An 18,989-nucleotide genomic window follows, 5' to 3' on the forward strand; every position below is an offset into this window, starting at 1 on the left:
TTTGCCATGTTAGCCAGGATGGTCTCAATCTCCTGACCTCGTGATCCACCTGCCTCAGCCTCCCAAAGTGCTGGGATTACAGGTGTGAGCCACCGCGCCCGGCGGAGAGTGGACATTTATACAGTTCTTTTAAAAAGCAGACTGGTGGCCAGGCGCGGTGGCTCAAGCCTGTAATCCCAGCACTTTGGGAGGCTGAGGCAGGTGGATCACGAGGTCAGGAGATCGAGACCATCCTGGCTAACACAGTGAAACCCCGTCTCTACTAAAAAATACAAAAAAAACTAGCCGGGCGCGGTGGCGGGCGCCTGTAGTCCCAGCTACTCGGGAGGCTGAGGCAGGAGAATGGCGTAAACCCGGGAGGCGGAGCTTGCAGTGAGCTGAGATCTGGCCACTGCACTCCAGCCTGGGCGACGGAGCCAGACTCCGTCTCAAAAAAATAAAAAGCAGACTGGTGATATGCATCACGACTTTTAAAATGATCACAGCCTTTAACTCAGTAATTTTGTTGATGAAAATCTATCCTAAAGAAAATAATCCTAAAACAAAAGAAAAACCTAAATGGTAAAATATTCCCTGCAGCCTGCAATTGCAGAAAAAAGCATGCATAGGCTTTGGCATCTGACCAATCTGGATTTGAACCCTAGTTGCTACTTATTATCTTTGATCTTAGGAGTAACTTCTTAGCTTCCGTTTCCTCATCTGTCAAATGAGAAATGATGCCTATCTCAGGGTTATAGTGTGGAAAAGTGGAGATACGCATAAGGCATTTAGCACAGCAGCATAGTATTTGGTAGGTATCAGGCAAACAATAATGGTGGTTCTTATTACAATAAATCTTCCCTTCTAAGCCAGATATGATCTGATCTCTCTACCTTCTAAACTTTCTGGCTCTTTCCCTAGAGCTTTATACTCCACAGTCCTAGCCACTTCCAATCAGCTCCATGGCCAGGTATGCACATCTCTTCTCAACCTAAGGGTAAGAGGCTGTATCTTCCTTACTTCTGAAGAGCCCAGGTGCCTCTGTACCAAGCCTCATACATAGTAGGCACTCGTAAGAAAGAATAGAGAAATAAAGAAGGAAACGAAGGAATGGTTAGTACCAGCCCAGGCTCATTAAGAACATAAGCTATCATCTTTTCACATCTCAGGATGGGGCTGGCCCCACTAAAGTCCAGAGACGCAATCCAAGCTAAGCCACAGAAAACCTGAAACTGAGATTGTGGGAAGGGGAAGGAAGAGGGTTCTTTGGACAGTCCCTAGCTCAGATGTCTTGCAAAGAGATTGTTTTACTTCCCTTTACCCCATAAAATAAATCTCTTTCCTAAAATACAGTACATATTTGGGGAACTCCCCAAAAATAGATGGTTACAGGCAAATATCACTGTAAATTCTTATGAAGGTTCAGGTGTATTAGAAGCCTGGAGAAGCAGCTGTAGAATTTCAGATGCCACTGAAAAGAAATGACGTTTCAGTTATAAAAGACAAACTGAATATAACAGTAATGTAGAAATGGCTCAGGATAACAAAGGGCTGGATGCAAAGACAACAACAGAAAGGAGGGAAACCCAGCATCTGGAAAGCCAGGAAAGAAGAGTTGGCAGAGAGGTCACAGGGGAGCTGCAAACCAGCTGACCAGCTTTCAGGACCAGAGAAGAGAATTCTGTCACTGACCTAAAAGAAATCCTCAGAAGGATTAAGATGGACTGTGGTGACAATTTTAGAAGGAAGAATTTATTTTAGATCTTTTAAAAAATCTAAGATACTAAATAGGGCTAAACCAGTACTCAAACATGAAACTAACCCAATACCTCAAATAAACTTGCTATTATTCTTCAACGGTAAGCAATCCACACCCTTAGATTGCTATCTGTGGTTATAAAGCTTAGTTTTATACTGCTCTGAGTTTCAGACTACAGAGAATAGAAGAAAGAGGTGTCACTGAAAAGGAGGAACTTGGGGAAGCCTGAAGCCATGACAGGAAGATGGCTAGAATAAGACAGGAATACCTAGGTCACACATGCCACAAAAGGTTTCTATGCAAACTGACTTTTGAGCAGTATAACACGTTTAGGTCTGGATCTTTTCAGGGAATGGTACAAGGACAGTGACCAATCAGAAGCCTGAAGTAAGTAGAAAGTAGGGTAACAGGAAGCAAGTGACAGGAAATTCAGTTTCCATGTTGGTTCAAAAGATATGCTGGATTTTTCTCAAGCTTCCTGTGCTGGTGTGCATTCTCTCTGACAGAGTACAAAGTAAGGCAGAAAATAGTAAAGGGAGGAGAAACTTCCATAAAAAGAAGGGAACATATTTAGCCCTTCTTTTTACATAAAATAGCAATATTTCTATATGGAGGTGTAATCACCAGAGGGTACATGCAGTCAGAGAAGTTACTGAGTAAAGATTGCAATTTCCCTCTCCTGAGTCCTCTCCCTATGTGTTTTTGAGGCCCATTTGCTGACATACCAGCAAGCATTTTGTTCCTGTTAGCACTATGGAACCTAGATGCTAGGAAACACGTAACAAGACACTATTGGGCCTCCTGCATCACCAACTGAATTGTCAGCAAAGTTCCCACAGCAACCCTAAAGGACCAGGCCTGTGTAGGCCCTGGCTACAGCTGTTGGGCACATGCCTGGAGAAAGACTTCTCTGTCTCACAGGTGGGAGCCTGTTTGACCCAGATGTGGATGAGTCCATGAAGTCAGGATCATGCTATTCATCAGCCTCACTTTCTTTTATGCTTTGCTTTGGTGGATATCTGTGGACCGGGCAATTTGGCAAAGATGCAACAAACAACACCCCTCTCTCATAGTCTCTACTGCTTACTGACCACATCACTCTCCAGAGAAACAGTGAAAACACATTTTAATTATCAGCCTGATTGCTTATAAACAAGGTGGTGAAAAATTAACCTCCCTAAACAGAGAGCAGGCAATAAGGAGGGAGATTTTAAAATAAAATATTAGGGTCAGAACTCAACCCACAAACTTGAGGAAACGCAACTCAGGGAGGAAAGGCTGCCAGGTCCTCTGTTTTTGAGTTCACGCCACATTGCAAGTGAGTGGCAACCTTCCCAGCCACTGTCCACTCCTTTCCCAGTCCAGTTGGCAGGGACAACACCTGGCATGGCAAGCTGCATGCCAGAGGCACATAAGTGAGTCCTTTATTGTGTCGTTTTCTCCCCCGCCCCCAGCCGATACTCTCAGCCAATCCTGGGACTCGGGGCTCTATCCACCCCACTCCCTATAGACAGGAGAGAGTGATAGTATGTAACGGGGAGACCACCTCACCTTGGCCGTCCTGTCCCTGGAGCCACTCACAATGATGCCTCCTTTGCAATCCACACAGTTCACCTCCTGTTCATGAGCCGAGTACTTGACAGTGAAGGTGCTGTGAATCTTATGAACGCCAATCTTCCCATCTCTAGGAGAGAAATAAGGAGCCGACCCCCAAGAACCAATTATTCTTTCGGTAGGAAGAGAACAACTCTCCAGAAACAGCCTAAGTCTCCAGTGACATCCAAATTTGCTAAGCAATAGGCAATTCAGCCCAGTATGGTGCTGACTTTCTAGATACCTTTACTTCTTCAGCACACCTGGGGCTGAACAGAGCTGAGAGACAAAATATATTTTCCCCTGGAGAATATCAAAACCAGCTTCACTTTTCATTAGAAGCTCTTCCTGTTTTCCTTCTCCAGCTAACCCTATTAACTCTTTTTAGTAAAATCTCTCTGCTTTAAATGGAAAACCCTCCGTCTCCCTCCTCATCCCTTTGGAGTTAAGACAGAAAAGTCAGAGACAGGCAGAATGTCCCCGAAAAATAAGATGGAAAAGGGTGGAAGGAGAAACCTGCAGCACTTACCCTCCTGCACTGATAATATGTGAGTTGGCCAGCACAAAGTGGCAAACGTCCTCATCATGCCCAGCAAAGACTCCTAGAGGCCGACGGTTCAAGCTGGCACCATCTGGACGGAACTGGTAGGCCAGGATGAAATTAGCCTGGGATATGTACAGAGAATCATCCTCTAGCTGCATCCAGGGCATCTGACTGAAACGATGGAAAATAAAATTTAAGTCATCAAGATACAGTATGAAAACTCAACTCCAATCTTTGAAGGGTCTGACCAATCCCTAACTTAGCAAGGATAACAAGGCTTATTATCTATACTTGATATCCTCCTTCAAAATTACCTACCCCTCAGCTATCCTCAGAAAACTAGAGTAATTGAACTTTGTGGTGATCTAATCTTCCTTGGACTTTCTAAAAGAGACTCAAAATTAAAAGACCAACTAAATACCACTTTTAATTGGAGAATATTTAATATTTCAATTACTGGCTACCTGGACTTCTCATGGGTAGGCAGAGCTTACAAAATTCAATGGTCAAGGGGTGAGAAGGGTCAAAAAGAAATCTTCAGCTGGGCACAGTGGCTCACACCTGTAATCCTAGCACTTTGGGAGGCCAAGGCAGGTGGATCACCTGAGGTCAGGAGTTCGAGACCAGCCTGACCAACATGGTGAAACCCCATCTCTACTAAAAATACAAAATTAGCCGGGCATGGTGGTGCATGCCTGTAATCCCAGCTACTCCGGAGGCTGAGGCAGAAGAATCGCTTGAACCTGGGAGGCGGAGGTTGCAGTGAGCCGAGATCGCGCCTGGTGACGGAGGGAGACTCTGTCTCAAAAAAAAAAAAAAAGAAAGAAAGAAAAGAAAAAAGAAAAGAAATCTTCTAGCCAGGTGAAATAACTTTCTTTCATTCAGCATCCTCATCGATTTGAAGTATAAGTGGGAAGTTTCAAGGTTCTAGGATTCCCATACATACCTCTTCCGCAATAGATCAGTTAAGGTATGATGGAGAAAAGAGAAGAATAAACCCTGGGAAGCCCCATTCCCTTATTCTGTTAGAGCTAAGGGGCCATTTTTAAGTGAAAGGAATGAAGCTATTTAGGAAAGGATGCTAATGTACTGATTAGATACCTAGATCCTCACAGGGATATCTACATTTCTGTATTAGAGGGTAAGTGTGGCAATGGAAAAACACAGCCCCAGAGCATTCTGCTACAGTTCAGGGGCTACAGAGAAAATCAGCTCTCACAGGCAACTGATAAGAGAAATCCACAAATAGTTAAAGATTCCCTCTGCAATCTTACAGGAGGAAGAAAGGCTAGAAGGCACAGACAAGTCCTGCGGCAGGGAATGAGCCTTAAGAAGAAAGAAGACTGTCAGATACTAGGCTCTCTGGTGGAAACTAAGTCCCTTTAACAAGGTGGACATCCCACCTGTCCTATTCTACATAGGGGTCCTGGAGTTACCAGGTCCCAAGAAAAGCACAGGGACAGCTGATTCATCCCCAAGAACAGCCACCATCTCCTATTGCCAAGCCTGTCTGAGCAAACTGGGCTGTGTTTCTTCCCCAGACTCAATACAAGCGTCATGGGAATGTGGAAAAGTTCTGCAAATTGACTTGACGGGCCATTAAATGCAGCTTAGACTTTGTAGTAACTGAGTTTCTGCTCATGAGGTTTTTACAAGTGTGTGCATATATTACATGGAACATGTGTAGAGTGTGTACAGATGCCTGCTTTCTCACTCATTATGCACATTCCTCTTGAATATCCCCTTGCGTGAGTGTGTGGCACACTCAAGTAGGCAGCAAACAGAGAGGGTGGGAATTTTTGTGTTTAGAGCCATCTGGTAAACAGCCATTTGCCTAGGACAAGAAACCAGGTTCATGCCAGGTGAACAGTGGAGAATCCCAGGGCAGCCTGGTAACTGTTCTGTGTGTTTATTTGCCAAACTGCTTGAAACTAGCCCCAAAGGCAATGTGGGAAGCAGAGGGTAAAGTCCTTCATCATAAAAATCCGTCTTTCTCTCCTGCAGTTTCTTTACCATCACCACAACCACTACCCAATACCACATTATTCACAGCATCTGATGCCAGTGAAACCAGTGGAAACTGGACACAAGCAAGCAAGAAAGGTTCATCAGATGAAGAGGCCTGCCTGTGTCTTCAGCACAAGTATAGGTCACTCCAGAATGTGGAATCATGATGTTCCTTATCCATTGCAACCAATCAACAAGGAGCAACTCTTTGGTAGGGAGTCAAATAATAACTATGAAATCATTTAGCATCAATGAAGCATAAAAATCGGTGGCATTAGCGGTGCCACAGGCATTTTCTAAATTTCCTTATACTTGTTCTAAGCTCTAACTCCTGTAACATATGTATCCAAACCTTTAGATCCTACCCTGCCTTTTAATAAAGTAGGGGAGAGGACTCAGGGAAGCCAAGAATGAAGAAGTAACTCCATAGAGTAGAAGATTTAAAGAAAAATATTTGTAAAATAAGATTAATTGAAACCTTGATTTCATTTATTTCCTTTGATGGCATAAGTTAACAGAGGTTACCTTTGAGTGGTGGAGTTACAAGTTAGTTTTATTTTCTTCTTTAGAACTTTCTTTTTCTTCAAATTTCTAAAATAAGCATTGATTTCTTTATAATCATAAAAAAAGTCATTTGTTAATGTACATTTCTTGTATTCCCTTCTTTAAATGTGAAAAAAGTTGTCCTTCTGATGCCCCCTTTGTGGTATTCAAAGGCTCACCAGTGCAACCCCACCCAAGATAGCCCCATTAGCCTCTATGTAGGACCAGATTTTTTACTTTCCATTATGCTTTTATGTCCCAAGTAGCTTTAAAAAAGTCAAGAGGCTACTTGCCTGCATCTCCACTTCAGCAGAATCGCCTCTCGGCAGCGCCCCAGTCTCCAGTTCTGAGACACCTTCACCCGTTCCTTCACTGGGACACTGGTCATCCTATGTCCAGACAGAACAAATAATCCAATCACTACAACTTATTGCCAACCACAGAAAATTCCATGGGCTTACTGAGTCAGGATTCAGGAGCATCCAGAATACAAGTAAAGAGATTAGGAGACCAGGAAGGAGTAACTGTTCTCTCTCCATACTTGACTAACTAAAAAAGCCAAGGAGAAAAGCCTGTCCTTTAAACTATTAAAAATGTCCACAGTGATGCCAAAGCAATCTAATGGAGAATGGATGACAATCCTGGAACCACTGGACGTCCAGATTGGGGAAAAAAAACAAATGAAATGAACCCTGACCCCTACCTCACACCATACAGGAAAAGTAATTCAAAACAGGTCATAAACTTAAAATCTAAAACTATAAAGCTGTCAGAAGAAAATACATGAAAACATCTCTTTGACTACGAAGGTAGACATAGATTTATTAGGACACAGAAAGCAATAACAGAAAATAAAAATCCAATAAATCAGACTTCATCAAATCCAAAACCTCTGTTCACCAAAATTAATACACAAGCCGTCATCTGGGAGAAAAGATTCACAGAATGCATATCTGACAGGAGTTTGTACCCTGATGAGGAAGTCCTCTCTGTATTTGTTCATATATTTTTGGAAGACCAATAAGAAACTCTCCTACATTGTTGGTGGGAAAGCAAAATGGTACAGCCATTTTGGGAAAAGGTCTGGCAGTTTATTATAAATCTAAACATATTATGTACTCTATGAACTAGCAATAACTTTAGAGAAACAAAAACACTTACACAAGAATGTTCATAGAAGTTTTAGTAATAGCCAAAAGTGGTAAACAGCCCAGGCATCCATCAACAGGAAAGTGGATAGACACACTAGGGTAGGTTCATATAATGGACTACTACTCAGCAAAAAAAGGAAAGAAGTACTGGTACACATTGTAATGTGGATGAATCACAGAAACATTATGTTGAATGAAATAAATTTTACACAAAAGAGATCGTAGTGTATGATTTCATTTACATGAAGCTTGAGAAGAGAGACAACTAACCTATGGTGAAAAAAATCAGAACAATTATTACCACCAGGGTAGGGATGGAGACTGACTAGCAAAGAACATTTGGAAACTTTCTGAGGTAATATTCTATATTTAAGTCTTGAGGGGGTTTGGGTTATACAAGTGTATATGCATTTGTGAGAAATGGACCAAATGTGCAGGATGTGGTGGCTCACAAATGTAATCACAACACTTTGGGAGGCCAAGATGGGAGGATCACTTGAGCCCAGGAAATTTAGGTTACAGTGAGCAGTAGTTCCACCACTGCACTCCAGCCTAGGCAACAGAATAAGATTCCCTCTCTAAAAAAATAAAAGAGAAAAGAAATACATCAAATGATACACAAGATTTGTGCAGTTCACTGAAATATAAATTCACTGTATATATATTTTTCTTAAAAAAAAAACCCATAAACTAATATAGTCAATGATATGCATGCACATTGAAGCCGTTAGGGATAAATGTACTGATATCTGTAACTTATTTTGAAATGCATGATAAAGCAAATACAGCCAAATATTAATTGTAGAACCTAGGTGGTGCATATATGAGTGTTCATGGTACAATTCATTCAACTTTTCTATGAGTTTTAAATTCTTCAAAACATTGGAGGGTGAGTGTCAACAGTACTTTCTGGGTGAGCTGAGTTAACAGCAATAAGACAGCACACAAGCAACACGAATGGCACCGTTTGGGGATGGATTAATAGGCAATAGGGAGAAGAGCTCTAAGCCCCTTGGAGAGTACACCTTTGAAGAGAATTTTGAAATCATGAGCAAGAATTTGAAAATTCCATTTTAGGCTCCCATATATCTCCTGTGTCTCCTTAGCTTGCCCCACTGCCCATACAAGGTACACTGCTTGGGACACAGAGTGATAACTGCCACGTCTGCCTGGAAATTTGCTGGCCAGGGAGAGATACACTCATTTCTTTTTTTTTTTTTTTTTTTTTTTGAGACGGAGTCTCACTCTGTAGCCCAGGCTGGAGTGCAGTGGCCAGATCTCAGCTCACTGCAAGCTCCGCCTCCCGGGTCTACGCCATTCTCCTGCCTCAGCCTCCGGAGTAGCTGGGACTACAGGCGCCCGCCACCTCGCCCGGCTAGTTTTTTTTGTATTTTTCAGTAGAGACGGGGTTTCACCGTGTTAGCCAGGATGGTCTCGATCTCCTGACCTCGTGATCCACCCGTCTCGGCCTCCCAAAGTGCTGGGATTACAGGCTTGAGCCACCGCGCCCGGCCTACACTCATTTCTTCCAGCCTCTACTTATACCTTCACATTTACCACATTTTACTAAAAGCCAGCAAGCAAGTCCGGCTTTCAAGATTCTAACGGACACAGCTTAGAAAGAATGGTTTTGGCAGGCAGAGAGAAGATACCTAATTCATTTTTAGCTAAATAATATTCTGCCTCCTGGTGTTATTTCATTTATTTATTTGTATAGAATAATTATTTTTGGTTAGTAAGGAATAAATGCACAGGATTTAAAAAAACACACAGATAGTATGAAAGGTTAACAATGCAAAAGTGAGTCTTTCTCGAAACCCCTAGCCAAGACTCTCCCTCTCTAGAGGCAACTATGTATTCACTGTAGACAAGTATATATGCATGTTGCCCAGGCTGGTCTCCAACACCTGGCCTCAAGCAATCCTCTTGCCTTGGCCTCCCAAAGTACTGGGATTATAGGCATGAGCCACCACACCTGGCCAACTGAATATTATTTTTAAATGATATAGAATGTTATAAATCTCTCTGGATCATTATTCCAATTACAATTTATTTAACCAACATTTAATGTGCTTACAATATGCCAGGCACTGTTTTCATTTGCCCAATGCCTTATGCATATCAATAAGTGCTGATAAAGAGCAATTATATTTCTTATATTTCTAGAAAGTATATTCCTAGGAAGTATATTCTTTTCACTTGGAAATAAGCAATAAGCAACTGACTTTGATTTTAAAAAAAGAAAGCAAGAAATGGCCCAAACTGATATGAATTTAATAGATAACAAACAGAAAATTGTAAACTAAGGAAATAAATCACTTTAATTAGTGCTATTAGGTTTGTATGGCACGTTGACTTTATTAGAAAGAAAGGAGAGAAGGAATAAGAATATGCATGGCTAGAAAGAACACTGGAAGGATAAAATAAAACACCCATAGTTAACTGTGGCTAGTCAACTTTGGGTGTTTTTATTTTCTCCTTTATGTTTTTACATATTTTCTAATTTTTCTTTTTCTTTTTTAAAAATTTTTAAATTTCAGTAGCTTTAGGGGTACAAGTGGTTTTGGTTACATGGATGAATTGTATAATGATGAAGTCTGGACTTTTAGTATACCAGTCACCTGGGTAGCGTATGTTTTGTACCCAGTAGGTAATTTTTCTATCACTCACCCCCCTCCCACCTTCCTCCCTTCTGAATCTACAATGTGCATTACACCACTCTGTATGCCTGTGTGTACCCATGCCTTAGCTCCCACTTATAAGTGAGAACATGCAGTATTTGGTTTTCACTCCTGCATTACTTCATTTAGGATAATGGCCTCCAATTCCATCCAAGTTGCTGCAAAAGTCATTATGTCATTCCTTTTTATGGCTGAGTAATATTCAAATACTCATTAAAATAGTAATAATAAATGCTGTTGATAAAACTTGTTGAATATCAATAGAGAAAAAAACTGATTTAGATTGCCATCTCATATCACAATATAATAAATTCCAAAAATATGAGGGTGAATTTAAAAGTTTAACTAGGGCCGGGCGCGGTGGCTCAAGCCTGTAATCCCAGCACTTTGGGAGGCCGAGACGGGTGGATCACGAGGTCAGGAGATCGAGACCATCCTGGCTAGCACGGTGAAACCCCGTCTCTACTAAAAAATACAAAAAACTAGCCGGGCGAGGTGGCGGGCGCCTGTAGTCCCAGCTACTCGGGAGGCTGAGGCAGGAGAATGGCGTGAACCCGGGAGGCAGAGCTTGCAGTGAGCTGAGATCCGGCCACTGCACTCCAGCCTGGGCGACAGAGCGAGACTCCGTCTCAAAAAAAAAAAAAAAAAATTTAACTAGAAAAAAACAAGATATATACATATTTCAATGACGAGCAGAGATAATTTCCCAATTGAAATGGGGATAAAAGAAATTATTCTATTGAAGCAACAGAAATGTATCAATTATAAAGTATTTGAGTTTAATGCTATTAAATTTGAAATGCTACATAAAGGGAAAAAAGATTAAAAGCAACAGAGTAGGGGAAAAATTTTAACTAACACTATAGACATAAGTTTTATCTCTAAAACTTTTAGGGAGCTGATAAAAATCTCTCAAGATAACACCCTGTCTCCAATACCCTATCATCCATGTCTGACAGAGGATAAGGACAGTCACAGTGTTCACATGGTAAAACACTGGAAGAAACATCCCCCAAGAATAGTTTACAGGTATGTACATTAAAACAATTTTTAAAGTACCACCTCACATCTATTAAGTAGAAAAAACTAACACTAGCTTTAATTTGATAGAAGAGTATGGATTTGGTTACATGTTGCTTACAGCACATTCAGCTGGTACAGTCTTTCAGAAAGGAATTCTGTTAAGACAAAAGTCATTAAATGACAGCTTATGATCCAGCATTTCTTCTTTGAGCACTATATCACGAAGAAATAATTCAAAAGAAAAAAATTTTACAAAGATATTTATAGCTGCAGCTATATATTAGAGCTAAAATCTGGAAACAGCCTGAAGGTCTATCTGTGGGGGAGAATAGTATACTAATGCAATGGAATATACTGCCACTAGAAATTACAAATGTGAGGAATGAAAAACATTTTGGCAACAACTATACCAAGTAATGGTATTTTTAAAACAAAGTTAAATTTATAAAGGTAGAGGTGGGGAGACACTACATAAAATTATGTCTCCATAAATAACAGGTTGAGGCCAGGCGCCGTGGCTCACAACTGTAATCCCAGCACTCTGGGAGGCCAAGGAGGGTGGATCACCTGACATCAGGAGTTCGAGACCAGCCTGGCCAACATGGTAAAACCCTGTCTCTACTAAAAATACAAAAATTAGCCAGGTGTTGTGGTGGGCGTCTGTAATCCCAGCTACTTGGGAGGCTGAGGCAGGAGAATCACTTGAACCTGGGAGGCAGAGGTTGCAGTGAGCCGAGATGACACCATTTCACTCCAGCCTGGGTGACAGGAGCGAAACTCCGTCTCAAAAAATAATAATAATAATAATAATAACAGGTCTAAAGATGTTAATAGATGGTGCTTTATTAAGTGATCAATTGTTGAAAATATATCACATAATTGTTGACGGTTATGTCTTCCTATTTACCTTTAACTAAAGAGCAGATTGAATAAAATTGAAAAAGCACAGAAGGCAGGCTCAGGAAACTGGGATCTATATCCCAATTCTACCACTTACTAATTATACAACCCAGGTAACTAACTTCTCTAATTATCCATTTCTTTACCTATAAAATGAGGATAATATTTCACACAATTGTTTTCAAAAATGACACCTAAAACGAAGTACAGCATATGTCATAAATCACTACAAAAAAAGTTAATTATCTTTACATAAGTATAAGTAGTAGATAATACCCATTAATGGTGTCGGCACTAATGTGACTCTAATAATCATTCATTTTTCTTCTAACTAGTTTAGTTATAACTATTAGAAATTGTTCCTCCAGTCTGGGCGACAAAGCGAGACTCTGTCTCAACAAAAAAAAAAAAAAAAGAAATTGTTCCTCCAATATCAAACTTTCTTATCTTTCAGGCTGAACAATTAGGACTTGGCTATACACATGTTAAGGCTAAAATCTTTTACTGAATTATTCTATTGGGTGAATGTAGTCCCTGGTTTAAAATCACTATAGAGCCACCTACACTACCAGACTACTACTGAGGACAGTAAAAGATACTTAACAGGATGGGCCAAAGGAACTGAAATCTAACCAAAAAAAAAATAGACTTCCTGTCTACTCTTATCTGCAAATCCCTCCCAGATATAAAGGAAGAAACTGTTTACAGTTATGTCTCTTCTCTTGAATTAGGTCTAAAATTAATGAGTGGTGATGAAACTAAAAAGGGAATATTCTGGATCATAGCAGGAAGAAAACAAAAGCAAAAGAATGAATATATTTCCTGAATTGGAATAAGGACAGCACTTCTCTCATCTCCCTGGTCACTTAACTGCCATGTGACACTTTGCTAGGGGTCAAAACACTCCCCTGAGGGTTTGATCATAGCACCAAGAAACTTTCAAAGTTGAACTTTAGAAGCTGCTACCAAACAGCAGGTGCAGGCATCCTCTCCCAAGATGAATATCATAATCAAAATACTTGGCTGTAGTCCTTCAAATTTAGACTTTGAAAAAAAAAAAATTCAATTTGGCTTTGACTTGAAAAAGTTCTACTTTGTTAAAAACAATTTAACAGCTCAGCTTTTTCATATCTTTTGTCTAACCATCTTGAATGGTTACAGTTTCCCTAGCTGTTGGCCAAATCATATCTATATCTTTATTGGTTTCAGCACCTGAAAAATCCAAAGAAATTTTAAAAATATCTCCTTTCTCTGAAAACAGGTATCCCTCCATCCCTATGGGAATGTGTCACTGCCAGTCAAAGGGGGTCAGTAGAACAAGGCAGCAGAAGAAAACTACCTGAGAAGACAGAAGTAGGTGCCCCTTGGAATTCACCAGGGACCCTTGCTCCCATCCTTGAAGCGGCCTCTGGCCAGCCATTTCTCCATATGGTTACTAATGTAAAGTGAAGGTGCTCCTCTCAAAAAAATGATTAGTGCCCTGTAAAGAAATCTCTCCATGGATGTTAACACACAGAGGACCTGGCCCCGTGGGCCTAGCTGAACTGCCATTTTCCCAGCCCTCCTTCTCTTGCCTCAGGCTCATTTTTCCACTAGGCCCCCTCCCTCTCAGCTTTCCGGCACTTAGTAACCATTAGAGTTTGCATTCCTGGGCATATGACCTATTTTAAACAAAAACAATACAACATGCACCCACAGTAAGCTATCTGGCCCCTTAAAATCTTGGCAAGTGAGTCCAGAGGGACAGAAATTAATCTAGGCAGTTATCTAGAATGACCTTTCATTTCCCCTCTCCTTGTTCACACCCCAAAACCAAAAGCAAATAAATAAACCTAGTCTGAAGAAAAATGGCTGGGGGGAAGGAAGGGGAAGTGTAGGTATATGGAAGAGGTCTCAAACTACATATCTCTGAGATCAGAAAACTCCTGGAACACAGACCAATTTCCTTCTCTGTCCCATCTCGCAGCTTGATTCCCCTGGAAGCTACCAATGCTGACCAACTGCATGGATGGCATGATTTCCATAAGCATAACATCCTGCTGATTTGGACAGAAACTTAGGAAAGGAAAGTGTCTCCAAGTGTAGAACAAGGCCATATCAAGGGGCACTGGGCCAAGGGTTACATACAATGCTTGGGGTTTGGAATTTTATTTTAATTAATTTATTTTTTTGAGACAGGGTCTCACTGTGTCATCCAGACTGTAGTGCAGTGGTGCAATCTGCGCTCACTGCAACCTCTACCTCCCAGACTCAAGTGATTCTCCTGCCTCAGCCTCCCAAGTAGTTGGGATTACGGGCACATGCCATGACTACCCAGCTAATTTTTGTATGTTTAATAGAGATGGGGTTACACCATGTTGGTCAGGCTGGTCTTGAACTTCAGACCTAAAATGATCCACCTGCCTCGGCCTCCCAAAGTGTTGGGATTACAGGCATGAGCTACAGCGCCAGGCCTTGGGGCTTGGAATTTTAAATTAACACTATATCTTGATTTCTCTTCTTTCTCTCCAGATTTTTCCCCAGATTGCCTGTTCTCACCAGTTCTTCTATCAATGCTAAGAATTTGGCTTTAGTGTGAAGTACTTAAGCAGTCAAAGAACCTTCTAACTTTTCATTTATACTTGCATTAGCCTGAATCTTCCAATAGCTTCAGTAGCAGAGGTTTATAATTAAGGTTCAAAAAAATTAATCAAAAATCTTTATATCATGTTAAATTGCTTATCCTTTTGGCTAAGGAACAGAGAATAGCCCCAAAATTCAGAGTGAAGGGAGACTGTAGGAAACATGCCAGCATGAGGACAAGACCATGCACAAAGAGGGCATGGAGCTGACTGAACTGACCCACAGCTCCCTTGAAAGACCCCCAACTGTCAACCCACTTTACCCATTCAACTCACTTTTCATGCTTCACACTATGCAACTGGACTCCCACCAAGCCAATCCCTTCCACGTTCATTCATACACCCACACTTTCACCTATATTGCCAGCCCCAGCCTACCTTTGCCCCTGACTGCTACTTCTGGGGACTAGTCAAATTCATCCATTCTTTAAAATCTAGATAAAGCCTCTACTTCTGTGACTCTTCCAAACATGACATCTGAACTGTTAGAGGGAACCTACCATACACCTAGGCATTGCTAGCTTTTCACAGCTATACATCATCTTTTTTGTCTAATTTAGTCATAAATTCCACAGGATCAAGTCTTAAACCACTTTGTGCTTCTAAAAGTGGCTCTCAACCATCACTGGGCAGACAAGTGATATAGCAGTAACCCTGAATAAGTGCACCACCAAATTTTAAACAATATATAGAATTTATTTTTGTTCAACTAACAATCCACACTTTTACAGGGATTTCTATCAGACATTAAGCCAAAATATTGCCCATGATACAATTTGCTGAAAATAAAATAAAGATTGCATGTTCAGAGGAACATATATGAACTTTACCTCAAAGGATATAAGAGAACAAGGTCAGGGCTGCAAACAATACTGTTCAAACAGTAACACACCAGAGGGTGAACAAGTAAATAGTATAAATAATCATGAACAGGTTTTTCAATTTTCTGAAACTTGCTTTTAAAAAAAAAATGACGGCCGGGCGCGGTGGCTCAAGCCTGTAATCCCAGCACTTTGGGAGGCCGAGACGGGCGGATCACGAGGTCAGGAGTTCGAGACCATCCTGGCTAACACGGTGAAACCCCGTCTCTACTAAAAAATACAAAAAACTAGCCGGGCGAGGTGGTGGGCGCCTGTAGTCCCGGCTACTCGGGAGGCTGAGGCAGGAGAATGGCGTAAAAACCCGGGAGGCGGAGCTTGCAGTGAGCTGAGATCCGGCCACTGCACTCCACCCTGGGCGACATAGCGAGACTCCGTCTCAATAAAAAAAAAAAAAAAAAAAAAAAAAAAAAAAAAATGACATTCACCTTTAATCCTTTAATGTACTATCAAAAATTCTAACATCATACAAAACTATGTCTTTAACACAAAAAGGGAGAACCATGGTCCTAGCATAATAGGTATTTTGATAGACATTGCTAAGGCCGGGCGCGGTGGCTCAAGCCTGTAATCCCAGCACTTTGGGAGGCCGAGGCGGGCGGATCACAAGGTCAGGAGATCGAGACCACAGTGAAACCCCGTCTCTACTAAAAATACAAAAAATTAGCCTGGCGCGGTGGCGGGCGCCTGTAGTCCTAGCTACTCAGGAGGCTGAGGCAGGAGAATGGCGTGAACCCAGGAGGCGGAGCTTGCAGTGAGCCGAGATCGCGCCACTGCACTCCAGCCTGGGCAACAGCGTGAGACTCCGTCTCAAAAAAAAAAAAAAAAAAAAAAAAAGACATTGCTTAGGAACTGCTTAAGCAAGAGTTTCCAAAAACATCGTTCTCCATTTGACAAGTCACACTTTGAACAATACCTGTAGCTCCAAAGGCCCTTCCTTAAAATGTATAACATACCACATCTTCAAGAATTCAACCAAAGCCTCCAAATTCTTATTCTAGAGAGGCTCAAGGGAAGAAATCTGAGCAGATAAAGTATCTTAACATGGCACCCACATGTCAAAGATGTCTAAACAGTTTCAGAAGTACTAAGCATAACCCTGGTCTTTTATGTGCATGAGCTTAAGATTCAGAACTTGGCTGTGTTCACATCCTTTTCCTCCTGGCTTTGGTTAGGCTCTGTATTTGCACGGCACTTGACCAGTATGTGTGTTCTGCAAGATGTTAAAGAGATATTTAGCAGTGAAAAAGAGAATTTTATGGTCAAAACATTTTGCACAATGCTGGCTGAAACAAAAATTAAACAGGTCCCTCTATCACAGGACTTGCCAGTGCCTTTAATACCCAATGGACATTGTGATCCCTAAGAAAGGGAATGTGGCGCATAGCATTTTCCCCCACTCATTTGATTACAGAATTAGTTTTTCAGGAATCCCACAATACAACTTTTGGAAAGACTGATCTGGTACTTTCTAAAAATGAACAATGGCAAGAAAGATGTCAATTTTGGGGGGGCAGGGAGCGGTGAACAGGCCTTCCTCTAAGTGAGTCATGAATTAGGCACTAGCAGACTAAGAGGTAAACTTTGTTCTCATACCTTCAAAATGACTTTTCCCTAGACTCCTCATCTGATATGTGAGAAATAATTATACTGCTCTGCTTCCCAGGGTTGTTTTTTATTGTTTTTAATCATGAAACTGTGTTCTATATTAATCATCAAAACAGGTTCTCAACCCAAGTGACCAGACTTCAAAATCCCTGGTGCCCTTCCAGCCTGAATGAAGGGATGAGGAGAATATGAACCAGACGTCACCCAGAAAGTTTTTACATCTCCAGCTTCTAGGCCATTATGATAAAGTCAAACTGCATCCAAGATAAGGGATGAAGTTCTCCCTTAGCAACTCACTTCTGGAGGGGACAAACACACATACCACCCATATCTGAACCTTGATTCAACTTTTTGACGTAGACTTTCTAAAGGAAAACTCAAAGAAACATGGGAGGTCAAAGCTGGAACTACAGGGAAAAAAGGAAAAGAAGTACTCAAAGACTATTTCCCTTTCTTTAAGGAGAATGAACTCATTACAGGGTTAGTGAGCAGGGGAAATATCATTCCTTTCAGTGAAACAGCTTTCCAGGAAAAGTATCTCAACATATTTACTATAAAACAATTTAATTTCCCTGTCCCATCACCTGCCACCCCATCCTCATCCCCCCTACAAAACCCACAGATTGTGGATTTCCTCTCATTCTTGGCAGAGTTACCAGAAGAAATACAATACCCCCTTCGGACTGCTCCCAACAGCTGCTGGAAAAAGACGGGGGAGCTGGGGGTATCCCTCCAAAGCTGCCTCTAAAAATGACCATTCCCCCTTCCGACTCATACAGCCAGTGAGCATAAGACTTCTATTTCTCTGCTTTCTTAAAGCAAGGGGAGACCACAAAAGCAACAGCATACCCTAATCCAAAATACTTGCTTCCGGCCCATCTGTTCTCCTCAATATGACTCTAAACTGAAGCTTCTGTACAGTAACCACCACTCTATTTCTCCCCTAACATGTAACTATTAAAACAATCCTCTAATACCTCACGAAACCAGTATTTCTTATTTGTTTGTTTAATCTACCAATCTCCAAGTTAGGGTTCCTATCAAACTCCTATTCACTGTAATTTCCCATCTCTGCCCACCTGTCCCAATACCACACACTTCATACAAATAAGAATCCCCCTATAGTCAAGAGACTTGAACAACAAAAGTCTAGGAACAAATTCATCAATGGCTACCCTACACCTCAGCCCTTGCCCAATATCATCACACACTAAATCCTCTTCAATTCTGTCTAAAAACGCCCCATCACCAGGCAATAGAGAGACATCCAATTATCCTTCAGCCTCTCAGCTGAGACCACCAACAAAGAAGTTCATGAATGTCAACTGGGGGCACAGGCAATATCTCTCTTTGCCAAGGAGAAACTAGAGAGAACCTCCAGCATCATTCCCCAAAGGTGACAGCTAGGGTTGAGTGAAGACCGTGAAAACTGTACAAGAGCTGGGGGAGAAAATATAATGTAAGGAATGATTTGGAATCAGGGGCAGGAGAAGGCGGAGGGATGCACTGGCTGACCCCAAATGTCTTTTCCATCTCTAACTCCTATGATTCTTTGACCTCCAATTTTGTGCTGTGGACAAGGAATGGAAAGTCAACAGACATGGTGATGTTTTGAAAGAGCCTGGCAGTCTGCTCTTGTCATTTAGTGGCCTTTGCATGTATTTTTTAAGGTGTCTCCAAGCCCTGTCTTCATTTCACAGTT

General features: G+C 41.4%; 1 protein-coding gene across 9 annotated transcripts in view; it reads right to left on the minus strand.

The window, feature by feature from the left end:
- Positions 1-18,989, minus strand: part of FBXW4 (F-box and WD repeat domain containing 4) — a 110,733-nt gene that overhangs the window by 84,523 nt on the left and 7,221 nt on the right. For 4 of the 9 annotated variants that reach the window (XR_012418144.1, XM_074002534.1, XM_005566247.4 and 1 more), the window contains exons 2-4: positions 6,719-6,814; positions 3,861-4,046; positions 3,290-3,422 (exon numbers count right to left, since the gene is read on the minus strand). Coding sequence is in view for 6 of the 9 variants with exons in the window: in XM_074002534.1 (XP_073858635.1) it covers positions 3,290-3,422; positions 3,861-4,046; positions 6,719-6,814 (415 nt within the window). In the remaining 3 variants the exon portion in view is untranslated. Of the gene's footprint in view, positions 1-3,289; positions 3,423-3,860; positions 4,047-6,714; positions 6,815-18,989 lie in introns of all 9 variants that reach the window. The other 5 variants (XR_012418145.1, XM_074002533.1, XM_065521308.1 and 2 more) reach the window with 2 other exon arrangements.

Source organism: Macaca fascicularis, chromosome 9 (genome assembly GCF_037993035.2).
Source record: "Macaca fascicularis isolate 582-1 chromosome 9, T2T-MFA8v1.1".
Lineage (NCBI taxonomy): Eukaryota > Metazoa > Chordata > Mammalia > Primates > Cercopithecidae > Macaca > Macaca fascicularis.